At 40.8% G+C, this 26,570-nt stretch overlaps 1 protein-coding gene across 2 annotated transcripts in view; it reads left to right on the top strand.

Annotated features, from left to right (window-relative positions):
- LOC117508127 (unconventional myosin-Ic-like) overlaps positions 1-26,570 on the top strand; it is a 199,785-nt gene that overhangs the window by 131,009 nt on the left and 42,206 nt on the right. The window contains exons 4-12 of one of the 2 annotated variants that reach the window (XM_034167786.1): positions 3,089-3,287; positions 6,995-7,075; positions 7,438-7,617; positions 14,784-14,882; positions 17,521-17,634; positions 19,247-19,318; positions 22,789-22,908; positions 23,373-23,446; positions 23,708-23,813. In XM_034167786.1, coding sequence (XP_034023677.1) covers positions 3,089-3,287; positions 6,995-7,075; positions 7,438-7,617; positions 14,784-14,882; positions 17,521-17,634; positions 19,247-19,318; positions 22,789-22,908; positions 23,373-23,446; positions 23,708-23,813 — 1,045 coding nt within the window. The remainder of the gene's footprint in view (positions 1-3,088; positions 3,288-6,994; positions 7,076-7,437; positions 7,618-14,783; positions 14,883-17,520; positions 17,635-19,246; positions 19,319-22,788; positions 22,909-23,372; positions 23,447-23,707; positions 23,814-26,570) is intronic. The other variant, XM_034167785.1, reaches the window with a different exon arrangement.

The raw sequence follows: 26,570 nt of genomic DNA on the forward strand, positions 1-26,570 counted from the left end.
AGCAGAGATAAATGTGATAAACAGAACTGAACTAAGACTGAAGTAACTTAAGGGACCAAGAGTGAAAAAATAAAACACAATAAATGAAAACAATACGACAAAACAGTTACGCAATCACTAACAGAATACCACAAATAAATAAACAGAAAACAAAACCAATGATAATATGAGCATGACCAGACTATAAATACAGATGTACCGAACAAGGAAGCAGAAATCAGTATAAAACTATGACAGGAGGCCCAACAAGGGCAGGATCATGACCGATGTGCTCTGGTAAAGAACAGCAAAGAGAAAAAGCATGAGGGAGAGGTGGAAAGAGGAGTTAAAAGATGATGGTACTAGGCCAGAAGTCTCTCCTGGCTAATGAGGAGATTCACTCAAACCTGACACCCCCGCCTCCAGTCCTCAGCCCTCCCCACCATCGCCACACACCACAGACAAGCATGTGATGCAGTTCGGACGAAGTTCCTCTTTTAACCAACCAGCAACTATTCGCCTGTTGCTAATGCGTCCAAACAGCCTGAAGCAACATAAACTTTATATCACCACCAATATGACGAATGTTACTGCAACTAAAACAGCCTGTAGACTCATGATTCATGCTCAACATTTAGTGTTTTTACAGATGCACCCATCTGTGGGATGACGTGTTACACATTCCCTTCATTCCAAAAAGGTTTTCCAGTAACTTGCCAAATGCAGTATTTCTGAGTGATTGCTTATTACTCATTTTGCCTTCACATGTAATTCATGTTGATGTTTAGCAGAAATATATGTTCTGAAACTACTGTTATGGAGACATAGCCAAATCAAACAGGGTTGTTTCAGGCTCAGAATGAGGTCAAGATTGTAATCCAACGCAGGATGGGGTGGGGTTGGGGGGGCTGTTTATCGCACACTTATAGCAACCCAGTCTATGTTTTGTTTTGTTTTTCGTGCTCCAGTCACAAAATGATTCAAATTTTTGTGACAGCTTTTTTTAACCTCACTATTCCTACCCCCAACCCTAACCTTAACCATAACCTAACCCTACTCCTTCCTCCAACCCTAACCATAACCACCCCGACCCCCCGCTTGACTTTTAATTTTGTGCAGCTGTCACAGAATGTATTCGAATCAATTCGTGCTCCCATTATGAAAATGTGGCGCTTTTTGTGACAATATCACAAACCAATATATTAATGTATATTGCGTGCTGCTGAATCACGACATGCCATGAGATATGGTAGCTTATAGACACATTTATGGTCTTAGTTTTGCAGAAAATTATTGAGAAATCACCACAGACCATTTTATTTCAAAATTTAACATGCCCTGTTCAACACATAAAGGAAAAAAGCCTACAGCTGTTAATTCAACAAAATGCTTGTTGATTTGGAGTTTCTCTCTCTCTCTCTCTCACACACACACACACACACACACACACACACACATATATATATATATATATATATATATATATATATATATATAGTCAATAATGAGTTTTAGAATATTACCTACCAGAAGAAATTATTTTGACTGTATTAAAGTATTATGCTACAAATTCGTGACCGCTCGATATCAGTATGATGATGAGCTGCTGTGGTTACAACACATGGAGAAGAAGAATTGGCATTAGTATGAGACCAGTATCGACGCTTTCACACGTCACCTTCACTTTAATATTTTTTTATAATTGACAGTTTGAAAGTTAGTCATAATAAATATTTATTGCTTTATCGTATTCTCAGCAGATTTATTTGTTTGCCACATCCTGTAAATGCACATGTATCGTGTGTCTGTATGTGTGTGTTTATTTATATACATATACATATATATATATATATATATATATATATATATATATATATATATATATATATATATATATATATATATATATATATATATACATATATATATATATATATATATATATATATATATATATATATATATATATATATGTGTGTGTGTAAAATATGTTCAATTGTCTTTTTTTGGTTTTCAGTATTTGTGATTAAATCTAGTATAAATCCATTTAAAATGAGTGTAAATCAGCCCATCCTTGGTGTAGAACAAGTTAAAAACAGTACAAATCAACATAAAAAATCTTTCATGATTAAATGCATAGTAGAGAAGCTTGAATCTTCGACTGGACTGGTTTGCTTGACGCGACCCCCTCCCCGGTTAAGGCTGGGTTTCAAACATTCAAACGTTTGAAACCCAGCCTTAACCGGGGAGGGGGTCTGAGACACGCTTTATCCCCTGTTTACAATGGTGTACTCAGGTCAAAGCAGTTTCAGTCTTTTGTTCATCATGTCATCAGCAAAGTCCTCAAGGGAGCCATTAGGAGAGGGTCCGTCCCATCATTAGGAGGGACAGCTGCCCTGTCATTAGGAGGGTGCTAACTAGAGCACAATAGGTGCTAATTGGAGCTATTGTTTAGTCACTAGCCTATAGCAGTCTGCCTCTCGGTAGGAGGGGTCTGGTTAGGTTTAAAACTCCAGCTTGTGTGACTTCTTGATTATTCTTCTCTACAAGAGTCAAGACAGAAGTCAGACCACCAGAGCAAGAATTTTAGCTGAGGAAGCTTCTGCGATTTGAATCGAAACGTCCTCGCGTCAAGCAACCCAGTCCAGTCGAAGATTCAAGCTTCTCTACTATGGAAACCACCTGGACAACTGAGAGCCTACACAGAAACATGATCAAATGCAGTGTACATGGTTTTACCACTGGTGTTGAGCTGTTTAAATACAGTTCAATATGTCGTTCTCTCATTTAAAGCAGCTGAGAACACATTTGATGCATTTTAAAATCAGTTTAATGCACTCTATGCTCACAATTTTTGATAAAATACTTAAACTATTGATTATTAATGTAGTTGTTTCTGTTGGTCAGCTCATTCTTTCAGTTCTGATTATATATTGATTCACACAATAAACATCACACTGTATTTACATTATATATGTATAAATGCATAATTAATACTTATTCCTTTTAGTATTAAACATTTTGTGTCTTTTTTTTTTTTTTTTTGGTATATTTTTTTCTTACACTTCCACACATCCTCCTAATCGTGTTGCTTCCTTCATCTGACCAGCTATGCAGTTGCAGATAACTCATACCGTTCCATGAGGACCGAGAGGAAGGACCAGTGCATACTGATTTCTGGGGAGAGTGGAGCTGGCAAAACTGAAGCATCCAAGAAGATCCTGCAGTACTATGCAGTCACCTGTCCAGCCAGTGACAAGGTCCAGACTATCAAAGACCGCTTGCTGCAGTCCAACCCTGTGCTGGAGGTGAGGGAGACATTTGTGTTGTAGAAATCGTGTCTCAGAGCAAGCTTCTCATCTTTTTAACGCCACTGATCAAAGATCGTCAACAGAGCTAATATTATTACTGATTCTCCAAAGTTATGTGTCTTTTTTCCTTTTATTTTGCTGCTCCTTCAAGGCTTCTTGTCGGATCAGTCAGGATTCACTGCCACGAAAACTAGAGCCAAAGGACACAAATAAAGAGTTAGAAGTTTGAATTTCCGTCCATAATTTCTGAAAGATGCGGGAATATGGAAAATCAGGTTAAACTTTCAAATCGGTGGATTTTCTAAGGTTCCAAATGGATCAGTCTGAATTTTTTTTACCCCACAAAATAGGCTCATGGTACCACAGTACTATAAACTAATAGTCTATGGAGATTCTCAGTCATCCAGGTCATAGTATCCAAGCAGGGTGAATGAGGTCAACTGAACTTGTTTAGATCTTTTAAGATGTTTCACTGTTTATCAAGAAAAGCTTCATCAGTTAGAGTAGTGAGAAATTAAAATATTTATTCTTTGTGGGGTCACTGATGTCACAGTGAATTACTGACAGTTGCTATGAAACAATTGTCATAAAGAAATGACTGAATTTATTTATTTATTTATTTATTGACATCCAGTCTAGGCCCATATGTCCACAAATGATCAAAAATTAAGAATTTTCATCCACATTTCCGACAGTAAGTGATAGTTGTTGAAGTTGGAGAAGAATTGCAAACTCATACTCATCTGTGCTTTGTTTAAAAGAATGTTTTGACTGTACTGATTGGGACATTTTTACTTAGTCCTGTGGAGATGATTTGGATTCACTGGTGGATGTTATGTGTTCATATGTGGCTTTTTTTTGGGACATGATCGTTCCCTCAAGCGTGTAAAAATATAGCCCAACAATAATTCATGGGTTACCAAATCTGTTAAGTCCTGCTTGTATAAAAAGAATCTTGCATTTAAACTAGGAGCAGCATCTGATCTTAGCTCAGCCAAAAAAGAGTTTAAGATTGAAATTTTAAAAGCAAAACAGGAGTTCAAATTAGAACTGGAGAGTAAGATGGCTGCAAATAATCTCGATTCAGTTTGGGAAAGTATGAAAACTATAGCAGCCCTCCGGAACACAAAGCGCAGAACTCATGTCTTATTGGATGGTTTTAACTCTAATAAGGAACTCGCTAATGCTCTTAATTGTTTTCACTGTCACTTTGATACACTCGATTTTGGTGGTGAAATTCAAAAGATGAAATACAGATGGAAGGACAGTCAGCATTTTAAATTTCATCTTAAGGATGTTGAAAAAGCCTTGAGTTCTGTTAAAGTAAACAAAAAACATGGCCCTGATAACATTTGTGGTCACGTACTTAAGTCTTGTGCGAAAGAACTATTTTATAGTATTTTTAACAGATCTGTACAAACACAACATGTCCCTAAGCTCTGGAAAAACTCTATGGTTGTTCCTGTTCCTAAATCTTGCTACTCCACAACCCTGAATGCTTTTAGGCCAGTTGCTTTGACTTCAGTTGTGATGAAAGTTTTAGAGAAACTGGTCAGGTCTGAGATTGGAAAGCAAACTGACCATGCATTAGATCCTATGTAGTTGGAGTGGAGGATGCTACTATAACTCTGCTCAATATGCTTTTTAAACACCTAGAATGGAATGGGACTCATGCCAGACTTTTATTTGTAGATTTTTTTTCCCCTCTGATTTTAATACAGTTCAGCCCCATGTATTGACCAGAAGGTTATTAGAACATTTTGACCTGAGTAACAATCTGGTGGGCTGGATTCTTGATTTTTTTTTTTTTTTAATAAACAGGACTCAGAGAGTGAGGGTAAGTTGTCTCCCTGGAACAGGGAGACAACTAAAGACTCGTTAGCAGGCTTTTAATGAGCCTTTCATTGGATTCAGGTGTGTTGGAGCAGGGAGACAACTAAGAGTGTCAGGAAGGTAGATCTCGAGGACCAAACTTGGGCACCCCTGCTTTACACAAATATGTGTCAGAGCAGACATGATAATAGAACCATACTGAAGTATGCAGACAATTCTGTAATCGTTAGTCTGCTCAAAGATGATGATATTAGTTACGGCCCTATTGTTGATGAATTTGTAAAGTGGTGTGAGGAGTCTTACCTCCATATAAATAGATCAAAAACCAAAGACATGCTCATTGATTTTAGGAGGAATACTCCTTCACACAAGCCCACTGTAATTGGAGGCCAGGCTGTACAATATGTGCAATCATACAAATACCTTGGGACAATTATTGACTTGAAGCTGAAATTTGGAGATAATTGTGAAGCAGTATGTAAGAAGGGTCATCAGCGCCTGTACTTTTGAGAAAACCTGCACACTTTCATATTGACCAATCCATTATGACTATGTTTTGCCGTGCTTTTGTTGCATCGATATCCTTTTCTTTGGCGGCATGGTTTGGATATATGTCTTTAAAGGAGAGAAATTCCCTCAACCAGATAGTGCTTCTTCTATTGGAAAGGACGGCTCCTACTTTTTCCACAGTGATTTTAAACTTCTTCTCTCCAGACGGAGGTTTTCAGTCTCAAGATGTAGAACAAAGCAAAACAGAATTTGCTTTGTTCCTGCTGTTCATTGAACTAAGTAGCAGCTAGCAGCTATTGCACATGGATTTTTACTGATCTGTTCTTCTTAAATGCCTTGGACTTGTTGGAACTTTGAGAACTTTTTCTTTACTTTTACCTTTATTTTTATTCAATTATTTTTAATTATTTTTAATGGTATTGTATTTGTAATGTAATTTTATGTCAAATATGTGGAGCAACAGTGTGTTTCCTGTATGTGCATTGGATGTTTACCTCACTGGCTGTAAGCAAATCTACCTATGGGTATAAATAAAGTAACCTGTTACCTGTCAGCTTATGGTTCTCACTCGATAGTTTGAAATTTTTATCAAGTAAATAAGATCCACAGGGTGACACACTAATGTTGCCTGAATTTTAATTTCTATCCACATTTGTAGAAACAGTCAAAGCTTCAAATACTCCAAGGGTACTTATAGGACCAGTCTCAATTTTTGTACCAAACATTAAAAAAATATGAAAATAAAACTCTATTTTAATTTTGGATGATCTAAAAGGTATAGGGTGCCTTATTCTTTGTGGACCAGTCACAGTTGCAATATCTTATGTCTCTGTGTGGGGGTTTATGGCAGATACATCAGCTTGTTTAGCTATATTTTATGTAGGTGTGGACAAAATGTCAAATAATTTTTATATCTTGCATCACAATCAGATATTTCCACAAAATACAGCCTTAAAATAATGTTAGTATTCAACACACCTGTTCTGTAGCTCTTCCTTACACTGTGTAGGACTCAGGTGTGCCTGTGTTGGATTAGCACAGTGTTTTGTAAAATAAATGCAAAGAGGCGTCAGATTGCACATGTTTTGATATCTAGGATATCTCAGTCTAGATGTATTCCAGGTGTGTGTGTGCGTGCGTGCGTGTGTGTTTACACTGTATTCTTTAATCTGTGTTACTGTCATAGACAAACTGACTCTCCAGTACGTGCCGTTTTTGTCTTTGATCCAGAGTTAACTGTCATGTGAGGTCTTGACTTTGTTGCACTTTTCTCTGTATTTCCACTGTGTGCATTATCACCTGATAATCTGCCAATTATCACTCGTCTCCCTCTCCTTCCTCTCCCAATATTCCTTCTCTAGGCCTTTGGCAATGCTAAGACGTTACGTAATGACAACTCCAGCCGCTTTGGCAAGTACATGGACATTCAGTTTGACTTTAAGGTGAGGAAAAAATTAACTCTTTTACAGTTGCAGTATCAATGGACATTGGCCAAAATGTACTACTTTTGATAAAGCGACTTCTTTCAACAGTCTAAAATATTGTTGCCTGTACTCTGTGAAATCAGAAATGTGGTGGCACAAATTTTCACATCTTTATTCTGTTTAAAGTATTTAATCTCATTGCTAACACCTCCTGTGTTCCTGTTTATGAGTTAATAATCTTTTGTGGACTACAAAACCCTTCCTGATGTGCATGTTACTGTATCACAATCCTATGTCAGAATCCAAGCCTTCCCTTCATTTCCTGTCACTCTTCCTCTTCCTCCCATTCCTCACCATTCCCTTCCTGGCTCCGCCGGCAGGGTGCCCCAGTGGGAGGCCACATCATTAACTACCTGCTGGAGCAGTCCCGAGTGGTCCACCAGAACCATGGAGAGAGAAACTTCCACATTTTCTATCAACTGATTGAGGGAGGTGAGGAAGACCTTCTGCGACGCCTTGGACTGGAGAGGAATCCCCAACAGTACCAGTATCTGGTAAAAGTAAGCATTGAGAACTTTTATTTATGCGTTAAACAACCAATCTAATGAATTAATCATATTATATACAGTTATTTATTTGGTATATAAGGTAACAGTCCTCAGTATCAACAGCAGCAGCAGCTACAGTTGTTAAATTGCTGAAAATGTGCCAAGTTGTGGTTTCTTAAGGAGCTTTCTTAAATAAAAAAAAAACAATAATAATTTTTTGTGTCAAAGAATAGAGGGTTGTCCATTTATTAGATTTTCAAAATAATGACAGATGAAATTGCTTGTGACATAATTTATTGAACCTTGGCTTCTATTGGGAGTAGAAGGAGTTGCCTAGAGACATCTGTAAAATGATTAGAACATATTTTAAAAATTTATTGAAGGTTTCTTGCAGACTGAGGGAAGAACACCTGAAACTATTGTATTTTCTTCTTTTTTTTAACCATATCTATTGAGCACTTTCAGTTTATGATTAATGATGCAGTCAGATTACAGATTGATTGAAATGAGCAGCTGGATGTTTGAATATTTAATGTCAAAATTGCATGGTTAAATTACTCAACAAATCACTACCTGGTTAGCAGACTGACAGCATTACTTGCTTGTAAATGTTCAAGACAACCAGATTTCTGGCCCGGCAAGTATATTTGTACTGTCTAGTATCTAGTATTGCTTAATAACTGACTAGAAATTATACTGATTGGTTTTTGGAACAGCCTTGCTTGTTGGACATGCTGATGTAAGAAATGCATGGAGTCAGACAGGATCAGAAATACTGTTTCAGTGCAATTTTATACCCAAGGTATCAGATTGTTAGGCATTGTTTGAGTCCTTGTTGGCACACATTGTGAACACTGAGGTAAGTGCATATGGTCCCATTCAAAGCACTGTTAAATCTACTATATTACAGTGCTAAATCAACTCTATATTTGACATCCAGCTGGCTATGTTTGTGGTGCCAAAACCGCAATACCGTCAAGGTCCTGTCAGACCTTGACGATTTAGCCAGTGTATGCCAACTGTATTAAAAAACACTGGCATAAGTCCAATAAGTTAAGGGTAAATTTTTTTTATAAGTTAAGAATAAGTTGAAGCATGCTGAAACACGCTGAAGCTCCCTGATGTACGTCCAAAAAACTGAGCTCCTCAAAAAATTTTGGGCATGTTGAGAATTTTCAACGCATGCCAGCATGTGACTCAGACGTCCAGCACATGTGGGACGTAAGTTAGTCACTTCACTTCACTTCACTTTATTTGTGTCCCCCATGGGGCAATTAGTTTTGCAGCTTGAGAATACATTAAAAGCACATGACACACAGAATACATCAGTACCATGGTGCAGCATCACAAACAATTACACAGTCCAAACATTAAAAAATACAGTCCATTAAAATGCTTCCACAGTTTTAACTCCTTCCTTGGCCTGTGTTCAGAACAGTAATGGCTGCAGGAACAAAAGAGAACTTAAATCTGTTACCCTTCACAGAGGGAAACCTGAGCCGTGAGCCAGAAGGTAAATATTGAAAATCACTAAAAAGAGGATGAGCAGAGTTTGACAGTATACTCAATGCTTTTCTCTTTACTTGTCTGTAGTATAGGTCAGACAGCGTACTCTGTGGTACTCCCAGTACCTTTCCACAGGCCTTCACTATTTTAACTAGTGAATTTTTAGCCTTAAGACTGAGATTCCCATACCAGCACAACATAGAAAAGGTTAAAACAGACTCAATACAAGATTTGTAAAAAAGAATCATGTCTTATCCACTTGAAAATAAGACAATTTACGAAGACAGAACAGATATTGTTGACCCTTTTTACACAACATGTCAGTATTAACATTAAAATTTAGCTTGTGGTCAATTATAGTCCCCAGATACTTATAAGTTTCCACAGACTCCACCTGCTGTTAGGTAAGTTATGTGATTGTTGGCACACGTTTCTTGTAATTTACTTATAAGTCTAAATCCGTCCATTAATACATATATAAAGCTCCTGATTTTTTGAAAATGACCTCTGAAAAATACTTTAATTCGTGGCTGGACTCGCAGCGTTTTAAAGCAATTCCCTCTATGGTTTTTCTGCTACAGGTGCGTTTCTCAGAAGATGCCCGTGTCGCGCTCTGAACACACAGAAGCGCTGTGATGATTTAAACTTTTAAAGCGTCATCGCTGTGCTGTGACCATCAGATGACCTGATCGATCGATCAGGGTGAGCACGCCTGATTAATGCGCTGTTTAAACATTTAAAGCGCTGTCGCTGTCGGTGGTCATCACACCAACAGATCACACAGCACTTCATTCAGATAACACCTGATGGCGGTCAACTAGCGCTTTAAAAGTTTAAGTCATCACAGTGTTTCATTATTCAGGTCTGTGATGACCTGATCAGGTCCGCTGATCAGGAAGCAGCCGTCGCTTTAAACATTTAAAGAGACAGCACTCCATTCATTCACGGCAGCGTTTACCACAGCCAGTCCACTCATCAGCATTCTGTACACAATAAAAGTAGTCCACCAAGATAAAAAATGAAATTAAAAATTAAAAATAATGTTAAATTACTCTGTTTCTGACCGGCACCACACCATGCAGTACTGACCCGAACCACTGGGTGGAAATGGGGCTGTCGGCATACTCTGGTTAATCGTCAAGGTGTGACAGCGGCATTAATTTATTAGACATGTGCCAGCGTGCGCCAGAGTTTTTAATACGGTTGGCATATGCAGGCTAAATCGTCAAGGTGTGACAGGGCTTTAAATTGGGGTGTAATAGGTGTTAATAGGTGCTAAAAGTAGCATTGTAGGTTATTTTGAGCTATTGTGACAGTTTTAAGCATGTTCAAAAAATATGTGATGTAGTAACACATCATGATCCAAAACAGCGATTATTTAGTCAATATTCAATTTGTGTACATATGGGGTATTATTTAGGAAAGGTTGTGGCATGTGATCAATACAAATGCTAATAAAGTACAGTGAGGAGCGGCAAGTCTAGATGGTGGCTGGAGCGTGCATGGGCCATCTTATAAGAAACTGCAGTGCCAACTTATCTCTCAGTATGTCTTGCTCCACTCTCTCACATTAGATTCCACATACATTATGCATCTTACTATATTTTTACAGATGGTTTGTTATTTCAGCAGTGCCTTTTGAAATAATTAATTTCTGCTTGAGTGCGGATTTGACTGCTCAGTTTTTTTGATGCCTGCAGTGCTACAAAGATAAAATTAAAATACAATGCAGTCTGTAGATTTTTATTTCTATTTATTTTTTGGGGAAAAAAAAAAGTGGTGGGAGATTTCATTGCAGCAGGTTGAGATTGACCGGATCAGAAGGCAAGCACAGCCGTCAGTCCGGTGTGTTCAAAGACTCACCATTCACAATCCTCTTTAAATCTCCTCTGGGGATATAATATACATACAAAATTCCATCAAAAGCACCTTGTGTTCTTCATCAGAGTTGTACAGAGTTGATATTTTCTTACTCTTTTCTTAGCGTGTCTTGCATTCACGTCAGTGGCGTGCAGCAGATGATAAAGTATGCGTTACATTGTTTTTAATGAGCAGCCAACGAAAAATTGCATCACTGCTCCCCCTGAAAGCAACAGCCACAAACCGTAACACTGCATGGCATCTTGTTTTTCAACTTTTTCCCACTTTCTGTGGTGACAAAGACAAATTGGCTGTTGATTTATCCTGAATAATGGTGAAAGGCAGTCAGAGAGAATTGAGGTATTTTAGTACAGAGCCACAGTTTTGGAAAGGTAAAGGGCATCATCTGTTGTGGCATTACAAAGTGAAATTAACATGTAACATCAGAAAAGTTAACTTGAAGAAAGCAATAATCGGAATCAAATCTTCATAGTTTAATATGACACTTTGCAAAATGCTAAAGTGTGTCTTTCAGTTAAGTAACATATTTATCTTAGTAACATTATGAAATTACAGTGCATCACATCATTAACCACCATCTGCTGTTGTAAACGACAGTGATTCTGACATAATGACTGGTGTGACGGTTTTTCTACCATCAGCATGTGAATGCAGAATTACCGTCATACTTAGTGAAATAAATATGTAGCCACAACTTTGTCTCTACAGAGAAACCAAAATATGACACTTTGTAGGGGAATATGAATTATCTACAAACACGCCTGTGGAGATGCGCTCTCTCTCTCTCTCTCTCTCTCTCTCTCTCTCTCTCTCTCTCTCTCTCTCCTCTCTCTCTCTCTCTCTCTCTCTCTCTCTCTCTCTCTCTCTCTCTCTCTCTCTCTCTCTCTCTCTCTCTCTCTCTCTCTCTCTCTCTCTCTCTCTCTCTCTCTCTCTCCACTATCAGAAGCCATGCATTTCTGTTGTGTTTTTGAGTGTGCATCTGCTGAGCACATGCTCATAAAGTTGCTGAGCAAATACCCTTAGTATATTGAGCCCTATCTTTCACCTGCTGCAAAGTAGCACACAGTGCAACCCAAGTGTTGTTCCTAGTGTACGACTGACTCAGTTGTTATTTTCATACCCAGTCGTGTATGAGGTCTGTTAGAAAACTATCCGACCTTTTTATTTTTTGCAAAAACTATATGGATTTGAATCATGTGTGATTGCATCAGCCAAGCTTGAACCTTCGTGCGCATGCGTGAGTTTTTTCATGCCTGTCGGTTGCGTCATTCGCCTGTGAGCACGCCTTGTGGGAGGAGTGGTCCAGCCCCCTCGTCGGATTTTCATTGTCAGGAAATTGGCTGATCGACTGCCGCTTTGCTTCATCAAAATTTTTTCAGAAAGTGTGAGAGACAGCCAGGTGGAAACCATTTGGAAAATTCAGATGGCTTTCGGTGAAGATCTTATGGGGATCACACAGATTAAGGACAATTACAACTGGATTAAAGATGGCCCACAGCTGCGGATGGTGCGCCACGCACCGAGCAGCGATCGACAGGCTCAAACGACCAGATCATTTCCAAAGTGAACGCTTTGTTGATCCGGGACATCGTCTGACTACCAGAGAAATGGCAAGACAGCTGGACATAGCACTTTTTCGGCACATTCCACTGTTACAGGAGTTTTTGTAATGGAAAGAGGAGCGGAGAAATTCGCCACAGAGCCGCTCATGGTGTGGGACGAAAGCACCTCCGTGTTGGTCTCACAGGACAAGCCCTAACATGCCCAGCTCTTGCACTATTCGGAAAATTTAGACGGCTTTCGGTGGCTTTTCAGTCGTGTGACTATCCGAGAAATTGTGGACGAGCTGGACATGCTACAACATGTCCTGTGAGGCTTCATCATGGTGTTGCTTTTTGTTCTGTGCCCTGCGCCTCCATACCGACGCGCAAAGTCCTCCGCATGTCTTTTCATGCCGAAAAAGTGCTGATGTCAAACTCTTCTGCCATTTCTGTGGCAGTCAGACGACGTCCCGGATCAACAAAGCGTTTACTTTGGAAATGAACAGCACATTCCACTGTTACAGGAGTTTTTTGCCATGAAAAGACTTGCGGAGGACTTCGTGCGTCGGGATGGAGGCGCAGGGCACAGAACAAAAAGCAACGCCGTGATGAAGCCTCACAGGACATGTTGTGGCATGTCCAGTTCGGCCACAATTTCTCGGATAGTCACATGACTGAAAAGCCACCAAAAGCTGTCTGAATTTTCCGAATGGTGCAAGAGCTGGGCATGTTAGGGCTTGTCCTGTGAGACCAACACGGAGGTGCTTTCGTCCCGCACCATGAGCGACTCCGTGGTGAATTTCTCCGCTCCTCTTTCCATTACAAAAACTCCTGTAACAGTGGAATGTGCCGAAAAAGTGCTATGTCCAGCTGTCTTGCCATTTCTCTGGTAGTCAGACGACGTCCCGGGTCAACAAAGCGTTCACTTTGGAAATGATCTGGTCGTTTGAGCCTGTTGATCGCGCCTCGGTGAGCAGCGCGCCATCCGCCGCTGTGGGCTGTCTTTAATCCAGTTGTAATTGTCCTTAATCTGTGTGATCCCCATAAGATCTTCACCGAAAGCCATCTGAATTTTCCAAATGGTTTCCACCTGGCTGGCTGTCACACTTTCTCAAAACATTTTGATGAAGCAAAGCGGCAGTCGATCAGCCAGTTTCCTGACAATGAAAATCCGACGAGGGGGCTGGACCACTCCTCCCACAAGGCATGCTCACAGGCGAATGACGCAACCGACAGGCGTGAAAAAACTCACGCATGCGCACAAAGGTTCAAGCTTGGCTGATGCAATCACACATGATTCAAATCCATATAGTTTTTGCAAAAAATAAAAAAGGTCGGATAGTTTTCTAACAGACCTCGTAAATGGAGTCGAATTGCATTAATTTCTTTGCCCATAAACGTTGGTCTCAAAACGATGGTCAGGCATAGTGCTGGTAGAATATGATGGGCATGAGGCAGAACGTGTTTGTGCCACAGATCACCAAAAGCCTGGACAAAAGTTGAATATAGTTTTTATGGTATTTATAGGGTGAAGTAAGAGTGGGTTCAAGGTGCATGTACATTCTGCATGCATACACAGAAGTCAAGAGGAAATGAAAAATACAAAGTTCACCTTGTTACTTCACCTCAAGGAGCTTCGGTGGCTAGTTTCCTCTTGCACACCTTGACATATTTGTGCACATCCAATGACTTCTCCTCAGTTTCCCTGAGGATGTCTTCCCAAGGGATTAATAAAGTTTTATCTGATCTAACTTACCAATTGTTTCCTCTTTGGAAATAGGAATGTGTCAGAAAGTTGTTGCAATTCTGCTGTTAAAGGGGATGACAGTTGACACTCTGATTTATTTCACCTTTTGCCGAAGACCCATCCATGACTAATTAAGATAATCAATAGAAGCCCTTTGTGTCATTTTATGCACACAAATGAGTTGGGTTTACCCCAGATGCACCTGTACTGTGCATCATAGACAAGATAGGGCCCAATATGTTTCAGAAGCTTACATTACTTAAATTCTGGATTTTCCTGGACATGCCCTGAGGAGCTTTGTGAGGGTTTTAAAAGCTGAAGCAGATAGTTTCTGCACATGGTAAAACTTATTTTGGTCACCAGTTACAGTGTGTGTGTGTGTGTGTGTGTGTGTGTGTGTGTGTGTGTGTGTGTGTGTGTGTGTGTGTGTGTGTGTGTGTGTGTGTGTGTGTGTGTGTGTGTGTGTGTGTGTGTGTGTGTGTGTGTGTGTGTGTGTTCTACAGGGTAACTGTCCCAAAGTGAGTTCCATCAACGACCGCAGTGACTGCAAGGTGGTGAGGAAAGCCTTAACTGTGATTGGCTTCACTGAGGATGAGGTGGAGGTACGGGCCTAATCATGTCTGACATGTTGGTTTTGTAAAGGTACAGTAAGAGGAAAAGAGTCTGGGGGAGTGCAACTATATTCTGTTTGTCCCAAACTTCTAAACGCCTGTTTATCATATTGCAGTGAACATACTAAATTAAAATGCAGTAAGCCAATTCATATAACTGAAAGAAAAATATGTTTCTTCTGGAAAAACCTTCTCTGCATGCTTTTACCTAAACAATTACTGTTTGTATGTTATGTAATAACTTATTTGTGCTCAGCGTGGGAGTTTTTATGAGTCAGGGCATTGTTCCAAAGAGCTTTAGGTGTTACACTGCTAATACAGTGAAAAACAGGTGTACAGGTACACATAATTATACATGTTGTGGGAACAAAATAAATTGTTCCCACAGTTAGTTATTTGGATGCGGTTACACAAAGAATGATATCAATGGTAAGAATAGGCACATTCTGTTTTTGTTTTGTTTTGTTTTAGAGTGTCTTGAGTAGAAAATTTAAAACTGCTTCACTATATCCTGACAAAACAGAGAAAACCATCTGTCTCACTCTTATTGCATTTGATTTAGATCCCACAATGACCAACTTGCACTGCACTCAATATCTTCCATGTTGAGGTCAACCACAATGACCAACTTGCACTGCACTCAATATCTTCCATGCTGAGGTCAACCACAATGACCAACATGCACTGCACTCAATATTTTCCATGCTGAGGTCAACCAAATCATCTGAAGTGACATATTAATTTATTTTGTGCCAGTGGTCATCTGAACGTGGTACAGACAAAGAGTAAGGTCTCGACATTCCCCACCATATGATCGAGTACAGTGGTTACAGTTGGAAGGTAAAACTCCTGTTTAATAGGAAGAGACCTCCAGCAGATCAGATTTGGTAGGGGTGATCATCTGTTTTGTCCAGTGTTGTAAGACGTGCGGAGGAATTCGTGCATCGGGACGGAGCCGCTTATGGCGCACAACAAACACCTCTGTGTTGGAAACCATTCGGAAGATTCAAACGGCTTTCAGTGGCTTTTCAGTCCAGTGAGTATCCAAGAAATTGTGTAACAGCTGGGCATGCCACAACATGTCCTGTGAGACTTCCAACACGGAGGAAGTTTGTTGTGCGCCATGAGCGGCTCCGTCCCGACGCGCGAATTCCTCCGCACGTCTTTCATTCCAAAATCTCCTGTAACAGTGGAATGTGCCGCAAAAGTGCTGATGTCCACATTTTCTGCGATTTCTCTGGTAGCCTTCACTTTGGAAATGATCTGGTCGCTTCAGCCTGTCGATGGCTGCTCGGAGCGCGGCGTGCCCTCCGCCGGTGTGGGCCGTCTTTAATCCGGTTGTAATGGTCCTTAATCTGTGTGATGCCGATAGAATCTTCACCGAAAGCCATCTGAATTTTCCGAATGGTTTCCACCTGGCTGTCTGTCACAGTTTTTGAAAAAATTTTCATGGAGCAAAGCGGCAGTCGCTCAGCCATTTCCCTGACAATGAAAATCTGACGAGGGGGCTGGACCAGTGCTCACTCAAAGCCTGCCCACAGGCGAATGACGCAACCGACAGACTTGAAAAAACTCATGCATGCGCACGAAGGTTCAAGCTTGGCTGATGCAAGCGCACATGATTCAAATCCATATAGTTTTTGAAAAAAATAAAAAGGTCCATTACTTTTCGGACAGACTTCGTGTTTTTCAAAATTTACTCTGGAGTTACTCTGTAATTGTGTATGTTTAAAAGTTTGCAGGGTTTTTTTTTTTTTTTTTTTTTTGGTGTCATTTGATTGCAACAGGCAAGAACGCTGCAATTTTGGTGTTTCACAAGAAGTTCCAATGATTTTACATCCACCTTATGAATGGGCAGTGGAAAATACAAACCATATGAGTTGGGCTACCAATATGTAGACATGTAGACTTTCATCCGCTTCAAACTATAGAACCATATAAAATGATCAAAAATATGATACAAAACATTAATAAATTACAACCTAAGTTAAAATATTAAGATTAATTTCTAAATTGCGGACCATCACAGATTATAAGCAGAAGAAAAAAACTTTTCGACTTAATTTGGTAAACCTTTCCATAATGTTTGTGCATGAAATGAGAATTGTAAACCAGTGAAGAGTAAGTGTTTTTTGTCAGGCAATGATTTTTTTTGTGTGTGTGTGTGGGGGGGGGGGGGGGGCGTAGGTTATTCTGTAGGTTAAGGATGAGTTTCAGTTCAGGGGAGGGTTTAGGCAAGCTGTAGCTTTCTAATCATAAAGGCGAGAGGATCAATTTAAGTGTGTGTGTGTGTGTGTGTGTGTGTGTGTGTGTGTGTGTGTGTGTGTGTGTGTGTGTGTGTGTGTGTGTGTGTGTGTGTGTGTGTGTGTGTGTGTGTGTGTGTGTGTGTCTGTGAGTCTGTGTGTCTCTTTGGTGAACAAATAGCAACCATCACTCGCTAATGTTTTAGACCAGTTATCTGGTCTAAAATCCCCCTCATCTATCCAGGTCAGGTGGCCATAAAGATAGTGCCGACTTTTATCACGCCTCACCTTTGTTCTTCCCCTCCCTTCCAATATCATTTTCTTTTCTTTACTTGTCTTTAACTCTGACCCTGCTGGACCTTTCTCTCTCCCCCCCTCCAATGTAGGAGTTGATGAACATCATAGCCAGTGTGCTCCACCTGGGGAATGTGCAGTACGGGGAGGAGGAGAGCGGCAATGCCTGCATCACTTCTGATACTCAGATAAAGTACTTGGCCAGGGTAAGACACTATCATATCATAGACTGTACGAGGAAGTAACATTAAGAATATGAAGGCATTAATTATGTAAATGATGTGAGTGTGTCGTCCAAAGTATCAGCAAAAAATAAATTACAGTTGTCAGTGAAAAGCACAATCAGCAAATGAGAACGTTGCAGCCAGACACTGAGTCATATATCGAGATTTCATTGTAGAAAATGGTTTATTTGTGTCGTCTTTCAGAAATCTCTTCCTCCCTCACTGTCATGGCTCAGCTTTATAGTTTCTGTTTGAAATGTGAAAACATGCTTTGGAATGCACATATCTACAGATTCAAAGTGAGAGTTACTCCAGTTGAAATGGAGCTTCTTTGGCTCATGGCGCCATTTTAATTAAAGACCAAACGTTATTGTTGACCATGCTTCAAAAGCTCAGAGCGTGATATATTACTGAAGGCTCTTGTAAGATTATTAAATATCTTTTTGAAGTGTTTTATAATGAAAATAAAAGTTTTGTGGTGGCTTAGTGGTTAGCACGTTTGTCTCACAGCAAGAAGGTCATGGGATCGCTTCCCGTCTCAGCCTTTCTGTGTGGAGTTTGCATCTTCTCCCTGTGTTTACATGATTACAAATATATAATTACAGAAGTCAATGCTGTCGTCATATTTACAAGATTTAGTATTGCAAAAAAGGGTGTAGACACCCAGTTATGATTAAAAATGCAGTATTTGATGTTATTGTTTTGATAGTGTGGCTGCAACTATCGATTATTTTCATCATCAATTAATTGCTCAAATATTTTCTCAGTCGATAAGTTGTTAGGTCCATAAAATGTCAGAAAATGGTGAAAAATGTTCGTCAGTGTTACCCAGAGCCCAAGATGACATCTTGAAATGTCTTGTTTTGTCCACAGCCCCAAGACATTTGGTTTACTGACCTGTAGGAGGAAACCAACTCGTAAAATTAACCAGAAAATATTCACATTTAAGAAGGTGAAATCAAAGTATTCAGATATTTAAAAAAAAAAGGCTCAAAATGATTAATTGATTATCAAAACAGTTATTGATTCATTTAAGTGAATGAATTGTCAATTAATCGATTAATCTTAATTTTGTTTGTTAATTTTGTTTATCAACAGAAAATCATATTTGTAGATGTGCTGTCTGGTACGTGACAACCCGAAAAGAGTCACCAGTGATGACACAATAAAAACCTGATCAAACAGATAGCATTGAGACCACCTAAAAGAAGTGATGTGGTTTTATTACTTCAAACAAATAAAGTTTTTTGAAGGTGGAGCATTTTAATTATTTATTGAATGCGATATATTTAAAAGCTTTTCAACATTTTATGATTTATGGCGCATTAAAGGTGCTGAAAATGTTTTGACACAGACTCCTTACAAGAGGTTGGGAAAAATTTTATGAACTGTCTGCAGACCACTTTAAAATCCAGTTTCTTCTTGATACTTTATTCCTGCCTTGGGATCACAGTTGTGTCTGCATCAGACAGAATGAACAGACATTACTGTGTTGTTACTGCTGCTGAGTCACATAACATCTCTGCTTAATTTGATTGCAAATATATTATTTATCGACGAGGCTGTGGTGGACACTGGTTTGTTGTTTTTACAGTTGTTAGGAGTAAATGGGCCTGTGCTGACAGAGGCGCTGACACACAAGAAGATAATTGCCAAGGGAGAGGAGGTGGGTGCACGCTGTGATTGTAGTGGGAATGTCTGATAAGCACTCGTTTACAAAGCTGTCTTGTCTGTGTAATGTCTGCTCTGGTCCACTGTATTTGACTGCTTGCAAAAATCAGCAGATGCCCAGCTCTCTCTCAGACAAACGGAGTCTGCTAGTGGGAGTAGGAATGAAATCTGCCATTAGCATCTGATTCTGAGAATTATCACCAGGTAGTACTGATGGGGTTTGGAGACCAAAGCAATAAAAATATATCATCAAAATATACAAAGTCTTAGTATAGTCTCAACAATAATAGTAATAATAGAGTAGGGTCTGCGACTGCGTATGCCCAGCAGTTCACTCTAGCAATTAGGCACAGGGAAGCACTGCTTCCTTCAGCCCAGCGAAAAATCACGATAGGAGCTTCTCCAAGTTTTCACCTGACAGTACTTTTGTGGTAACTAAAGATGTCCCTGCGAACACCTGCCAGGAGCCTTTTCCAGTTTTTGGGGTCCTCCATATTGAGGCACCTACCTGCTGCATCATGCACAGAAAATTGTGTCACGTGACCGAAATGTAGTTGATGCTCCCTCACAATGCAAGAAAACTCATCAGAGTCTCCTTAAGGGCCCCTTCACACATAGTGCGAATTTGGTCAAATTGCAGCGAAGCAGTGTGAAACAATTCGAATTAGCGCATCATGAAACATCGTGCTGACGGGCAGGCGAGCATGATCCCGGTGTGATGGCACACGATGGTATCTTTTGAGCAGGAACACACTGTGAGCTGCTGCAGCTGTTCGCACTGTGGGACAAGTTGCACCACATCGCGCTGCTGATGTGGAAGAAAATAAAATAAAAACCAGCTATATAATTAGTGAATATCACTGGGTTGATATAAATAATACATAAAAGGGGATGCAGTACAGAACCCAGTGGTTAAATAACCCTGATTAAATAAATAAATAAATAAAAAACACTCACAGGATTTGAACCGACATGCTCTGATTACCAGATGGAAACTTTCCCACTGTGCCACAATCACTGTCTCATAACACGAGGGTGAAATGGTTAAAAACAACAAGCAGATAAATGTATTTTCTATTAAAAGAAAAAAAGCGCTGTGACAACTCACCAAACGGCGTTTATTACGGCGTAGTTCTGCTGATATGTGACTGAAACTGGCATATTTGTCATACTGTTGGCCTGTCATATAGTCCTGCGGCGCGCTGCTCACTGTCCTGTCAGACAGACGTGATGTTCAGATTGCCTGCTGCATGTCCACATGAACTGGTGGTCCGGTCCAGCTGAAACAGCCTGTCAGTGTGTGCGCTTGCCAGCCCGTCGCAGAAGCTATACTGTGAGGAAAATAAGTATTTGAACACCCTGTGGTTTTGCAAGTTATCCCACTTTGAAATCATGGAGGGGTCTGAAATTTTCATCTTAGGTGCATGTCCACTGTAAGAGACATAATCTAAAAAGAAATCCGGAGATCACAATGTATGATTTTTTAATAATTTATTTGTATGTTACTGCTGCAAATAAGTATTTGAACACCTACCAACCTGCAAGAATTCTGGCTCACACAGACCTGTTAATTTTCTTTAAGAAGCCCTGTTATTCTGCACTCTTTACCTGTATTAATTGCACCTGTTTGAACTTGTTACCTGTATAAAAGACACCTGTTCACACACTCAATCAATCACACTCCAACCTGTCCACCATAGCCAAGACCAAAGAGCTGTCTAAGGACACCAGGGACAAAACTGTAGACCTGCACAAGGCTGGGATGGACGACAGGACAACAGGCAAGCAGCTTGGTAGAAGACAACAACTGTTATGATTATTTATTAGAAAGTGGAAGAAACACAAGATGACTGTCAATCTCCCTCGGTCTGGGATTCCATGCAAGATCTCACTTTGTGGGGTAAGGATCATTCTGAGAAAGCTCAGAACTACACAGGAGGACCTGGTCAATGACCTGAAGAGAGCTGGGACCACAGTCACAAAGATTACATTAGTAACACATGATGCTGTCATGGTTTAAAATCCTGCAGGGCAGCAAGGTCCCCCTGCTCAAGCCAGCACATGTCCAGGACCGTTTGAAGTTCACCAGTGACCATCCGGATGATCCAGAGGAGGCATGGGAGAAGGTCATGTGGTCAGATGAGACCAGAATAGAGCTTTTTGGAATCAACTCCACTTACCATGTTTAGAGGATGAGAACAACCCCAAGAAAACCATCCCAACCGTGAAGCATAGGGGTGGAAACATCATACTCTGGGGGTGCTCTTCTGCAAAGGGAACAGGATGACTGCACCGTATTGAAGGGAGGATGGATGGGGTCATGCATTGCAAGATTTTGGCAAACAACCTCCTTCCCTCAGTAAGAGCATTGAAGATGGGTCATGGCTGGGTCTTCCAGCATGACAGTGACCCCAAACACACAGCCAGGGCAACTAAGGAGGGGCTCCGTAAGAAGCAATTTCAAGGTCCTGGAGTGGCCTGGCCAGTCTCCAGACCTGAACTCAATAGAAAATCTTTGGAGGGAGCTGAAACGGCAACCTGAAAGATCTAGAGAAGATCTGTATGGAGGAGTAGACCAAAATCCCTGCTGCAGTGTGTGAAAACCTGGTGAAAAACTACAGGAAACCTTTGACCTCTGTAATTGCAAACAAAGGCTACTGTACCAAATATTAACATTGATTTTCACAGGCGTTCAAATCTTATTTGCAGCAGTAACATACAAATAAATTATTAAAAAATCATACATTGTGATTTCCGGATTTTTTTTTTTAAGATTGTCTCTCACAGTGGACATGCACCTAAGATGAAAATTTCAGACCCCCCTCATGATTTCTAAGTGGGAGAATTTGCAAAATGCAGGGTGTTCCAATACTTATTTTCCTCACTGTATATGTTCTTATGTATTTCGATGTGAGGACAGCAAGCATACACACGCGCATGTTCGTCAAAACACAGTGCGTGTTCTGCAGCTCTGATGTCCAGGACCAGAGTTGTCAGCACCTGCCACGCCCCCGTCCGTTCAGCACACAGACCAAAGTGTCACTCTGTAAGAGGCGCCTCGCCTGCGGGCGGGGGGGCACACGCATGCACGTGTTTGGGGGGGGTGGTAGTGATTTCATGAAGCATTCATATTACAGCACCACTCAAAGGCCAGCCATTAAACTGCAGGTGTTGAAGAACACATGACATAGTATGCATAAAAATCAGGTCTTGGGGGTTAACTCCCATCAGCTGCTAAATATATTTGTTTGTGGAAGCTGGTTGCCAGAGCTTGGAGGCTTTTCTTTGAAGACAATATAAACATTAAACATAGATTGGTCAATGACCTTGTCAATCATATGTTTGCAACCTGTCACTTCCAAATGTATTGTAATTGTAACTTTTCTGCTGCTCGTTGTGTGTGGCGCCCTGCCTTTCTCTTCTTCCACTGTCAACTGTTGTTTTTCATTTTTTTGTCTTCATTAGCTGATGAGCCCATTAAATCTAGAGCAGGCATCATATGCTCGAGACGCTTTGTCCAAGGCAGTGTATGGACGAACGTTCACCTGGCTGGTTAATAAGATCAATGTTTCGCTGACATACACGGTATCACACACACAAACACACACACACCACACACACACACACACACAACACACAACACACACAACACACACACACACAAGCTTTGTATTGCTGTTCAGTCCTTGTATGTGCAGGAATACAGGATGCAGATGTTCACCTTAATAGAAGTGGAAATAACTACAAAGTAAAAAACAAAATGTACTCTGCTCTGCTCAACTCTATTTTGTTACAGCATAGCTCCACCTTGTGGGACAGTTACAGTGAATGCATTCATTTTCAATTTATATTTGCAGTATTTTCAATAATGAACTTTGGAGTCCTTTATTATCATTATATTATTATTATAGTTATTACATGCTGTTATTTTTAATTATCAATTTGGTCTTTGAAACTGGAAACTGCAGTGAACTTAAAATAATTAGTATTTCTTTGTTTAATTATTCAGCCATAATAGTGATTGAACAATATGGTGTTGGTTTTAACAGGAAGACTCGTTTAAGAACTGCTCTGTCATTGGTCTGCTGGATATTTATGGTTTTGAGGTCTTCCAGAACAACAGGTAATAGCCAGTGTTAAGAATTCATCAATTAAAATGTGTGTAATAAGTGTACATACCACTGAGCTTTGCATTTCTGGTAATGTATGTCAGACGAATATTGAGCAAACATGAATAAAGTGTCTAAACAAGGTCATCCAACAGATTAATGCATAGTATAGATTGTAGCAAGATTTACAGCCCAATTCCCCAAAATAATATAATTAGTCAAATATCGCTTGTTTTTTCCTCATATTTATGGCTCTGACTATTGTTCTTTTGCAGTTTTGAGCAGTTCTGCATCAACTACTGCAACGAGAAGCTGCAGCAGCTCTTCATTGAACTGACCCTCAAATCAGAGCAGGAGGAGTATGATGCTGAAGGCATCACGGTAAATTCTTTCTTTGTCATGCATGCACGATGTGTCAATTACTTTTGAAACAGGATTTTTTTTGTGATTTATAATCCAGCTTTCTGTATTTTTTTTTACCTGATGGCACCATATTTTTTCATTTTGCATCCCCCCCCCCGACTCAGTCAGCCGCCATCGTGCTGCATCATTCATCTCACCCTCTCATCACTCTCCTCACATTTTATTTTCACCTCCCTGTTATCACACTGTTTCTCCTCCTGCGGCTCTTTTCTGTGATGATAAGCATCTTCTGATTTGATTGTGAGTGTTGGGGTTGGAAATACAACACAATGAAAAGTGTTATTTAAAATAAGAAATAAGTGTCGAAGGTGCCAAGCCATTTGATTTCAAGGCTTAATTTGAACATTCTTTAATTTGTTCAGAGTTGAGAAATAATATGACACCTCTTCAAGGGAATTACACGTCCAAAGATTCTTCATATTCACTGCAGTCCCGTATTTTCATGTTTTCTGTGGAACAAGGGTCTCTTCTGTTTTGTCCGATGTAAATTCATCAGATTGCAAACACGTTGTGGGAGAAACTTGGCTTTCCATCTGTTCTGTTTCTCAAAGAGCTTATTTCATGTGACATCAAGCCTGTGGGTCGCTCTCTGTTATCACTGAACATTATGCGACTGTCAGTGCTAATGCAGCCTAGCCCCGCTGCACTGAATCTGCGGGGTTGTATATAATATACAATTAAGTTTTGCTGTTAGGTGGTTTAGAAGAGGACGTGATCATAAGCTACTGTATTTTGTGTTCATAATGATGCATTTTTGCAAACTGTGGCTGCTATTGTATGACCCCCACCTCACCCCCCCAATCAGAAAAAGTTGGGACAGTACTGACAATGCAGATTTATTAAAAACAATCCCACAGTGATTTTTGCATTTACTTTGAGATTTATGTCATTGCAGACTGTTTGAACCAAATATATTTCATGTTTTTTCAGGTCAACTTAATTTCATTTGTATTGTCCATTCCTGCATTTCAGGCCTGCAACACATTCCAAAAATGTTGCGACACTAATGCTGCATTTATACATAGGCAGGATGCATAATGAATGTCATATTTGCATCATTTTTGGCACATTCCTGACATTCTTAACGTGACTTAACACTGAATAGGTTTCTTAATAGTGCGTGTTGGTGCGTGATATTCGATTTTCATGGAGCATGTTTTTGGCTGTCAAAAATCTTCCACGAATGTCATGCACCACCCTCATTTCGCCTCATGTCGTGGAGGTCGCAACTGAGCATGTTGATCCGTCTGATTAGTGTTGATCCTTAATAGAGCGTGACACTGTCTTCTCTGACATGCGCACAATTAAATCCTGCTGCACCGCATTCAGTTTCATTGCTGCAGTATGCTGAAGAAGGACAGTGATGCCAAGTCGGCTAAAGTTTCGTCCCAGTGCTCCTCAATGTGCTCCTGCAGGTGCTCCACCTGTTGCTGCTGTGCCTGATGTTTGGGAAAACATGCGAGACAAGAGCCGCGTGGAGCCACACATCTGGCTCTCTCCTTCTCCTCCTCCTCTCTGCGCCACTCCTTCCTGACATGCGCACAATTAAATCCTGCTGCACCGCATTCAGTTTCATTGCTGCAGTATGCTGAAGAAGGACAGTGATGCCAAGTTGGCTAAAAGTTTCATTCCAGTGCTCCTCAATGTGCTCCTGCAGGTGCTCCACCTGCTGCTGCTGTGCCTGATGTTTGGGAAAACCATGTGAGACAAGAGCCGCGTGGAGCCACACATCTGGCTCTCTCCATCTCCTCCTCTTTCTGCGCCACTCCATGGCACAGAGCCCAACTAAGCATGCAATCACAAAGTTCTTCTGCTGTGGATTTTGAGGAGCAAGCTGGAGCGATGTGACTGCGCTGTTCCGCACAATAGCGTTCCAGCCTTCTTTGTGTTGGTTCAAAAGCATGAAATGCAATTTTTGCTTTAAAGTAGAATTTCCAAATCATAAATTAACTTAAATATGTTTTTTGGTGGAAAAACAACATTTTAAAGGTCTAGTCTCATTTACAATGTTTATGTTTGCACTTTCCCTCCCCCTCTAGCTGCCACCTCATTGTGGTGGGGGAGTTTGCATACCCGGATGATCCTAGGAGCTATGTTGTCGGGGGCTTTGTGCCCCTTGTAGGTCTCCCAAGGCAAACAGGTCCTAGCTGATGGGTCAGACTAAGGGCAGTTCAGAAGCTCCCATGACCAGTAAAAAATCAAGGACCGAGACGTCGCCCGGTATGGCGGAGCTGGGGCCCCACCCTGGAGCCAGGCCTGGGGTTGGGGCTTGCGTGCGAGCACCTGGTGGTTGGGCCTTAGCCCATGGGGTCGCGCCGGGCTCAGCCCGAAAGAGTGATGTGGGCCTGCCCTCCTGTGGGTTCACCACCTGCAGAGGGGGCCGTGGGGTCGGGTGCAGAGAGGACTGGGTGGTGGTCGAGGGCGGGTGGCCCGGCGGCCCGGTCCGCGCTCACAGCCCCTTGCTGTTGGGACGTGGAATGTCACTTCACTGGGGGGGGAAGGAGCCTGAGCTTCTCCCAGATTCCGGGGGAGGTTGGAGACATGGAGTCTGAGTGGACCATGTTCTCCACCTCCATTGTCGATGCGGCCGCTTGTAGCTGTGGTCACAAGGTCTCTGGTGCCTGTCGCGGTGGCAATCCCCGAACCCGGTGGTGGACGCCGGAAGTAAGGGATGCTGTCAAGCTGAAGAAGGAGTCCTACTTGTCTTTGTTGGTA

The sequence above is a fragment of the Thalassophryne amazonica genome, chromosome 4 (genome assembly GCF_902500255.1).
Source record: "Thalassophryne amazonica chromosome 4, fThaAma1.1, whole genome shotgun sequence".
NCBI lineage: Eukaryota > Metazoa > Chordata > Actinopteri > Batrachoidiformes > Batrachoididae > Thalassophryne > Thalassophryne amazonica.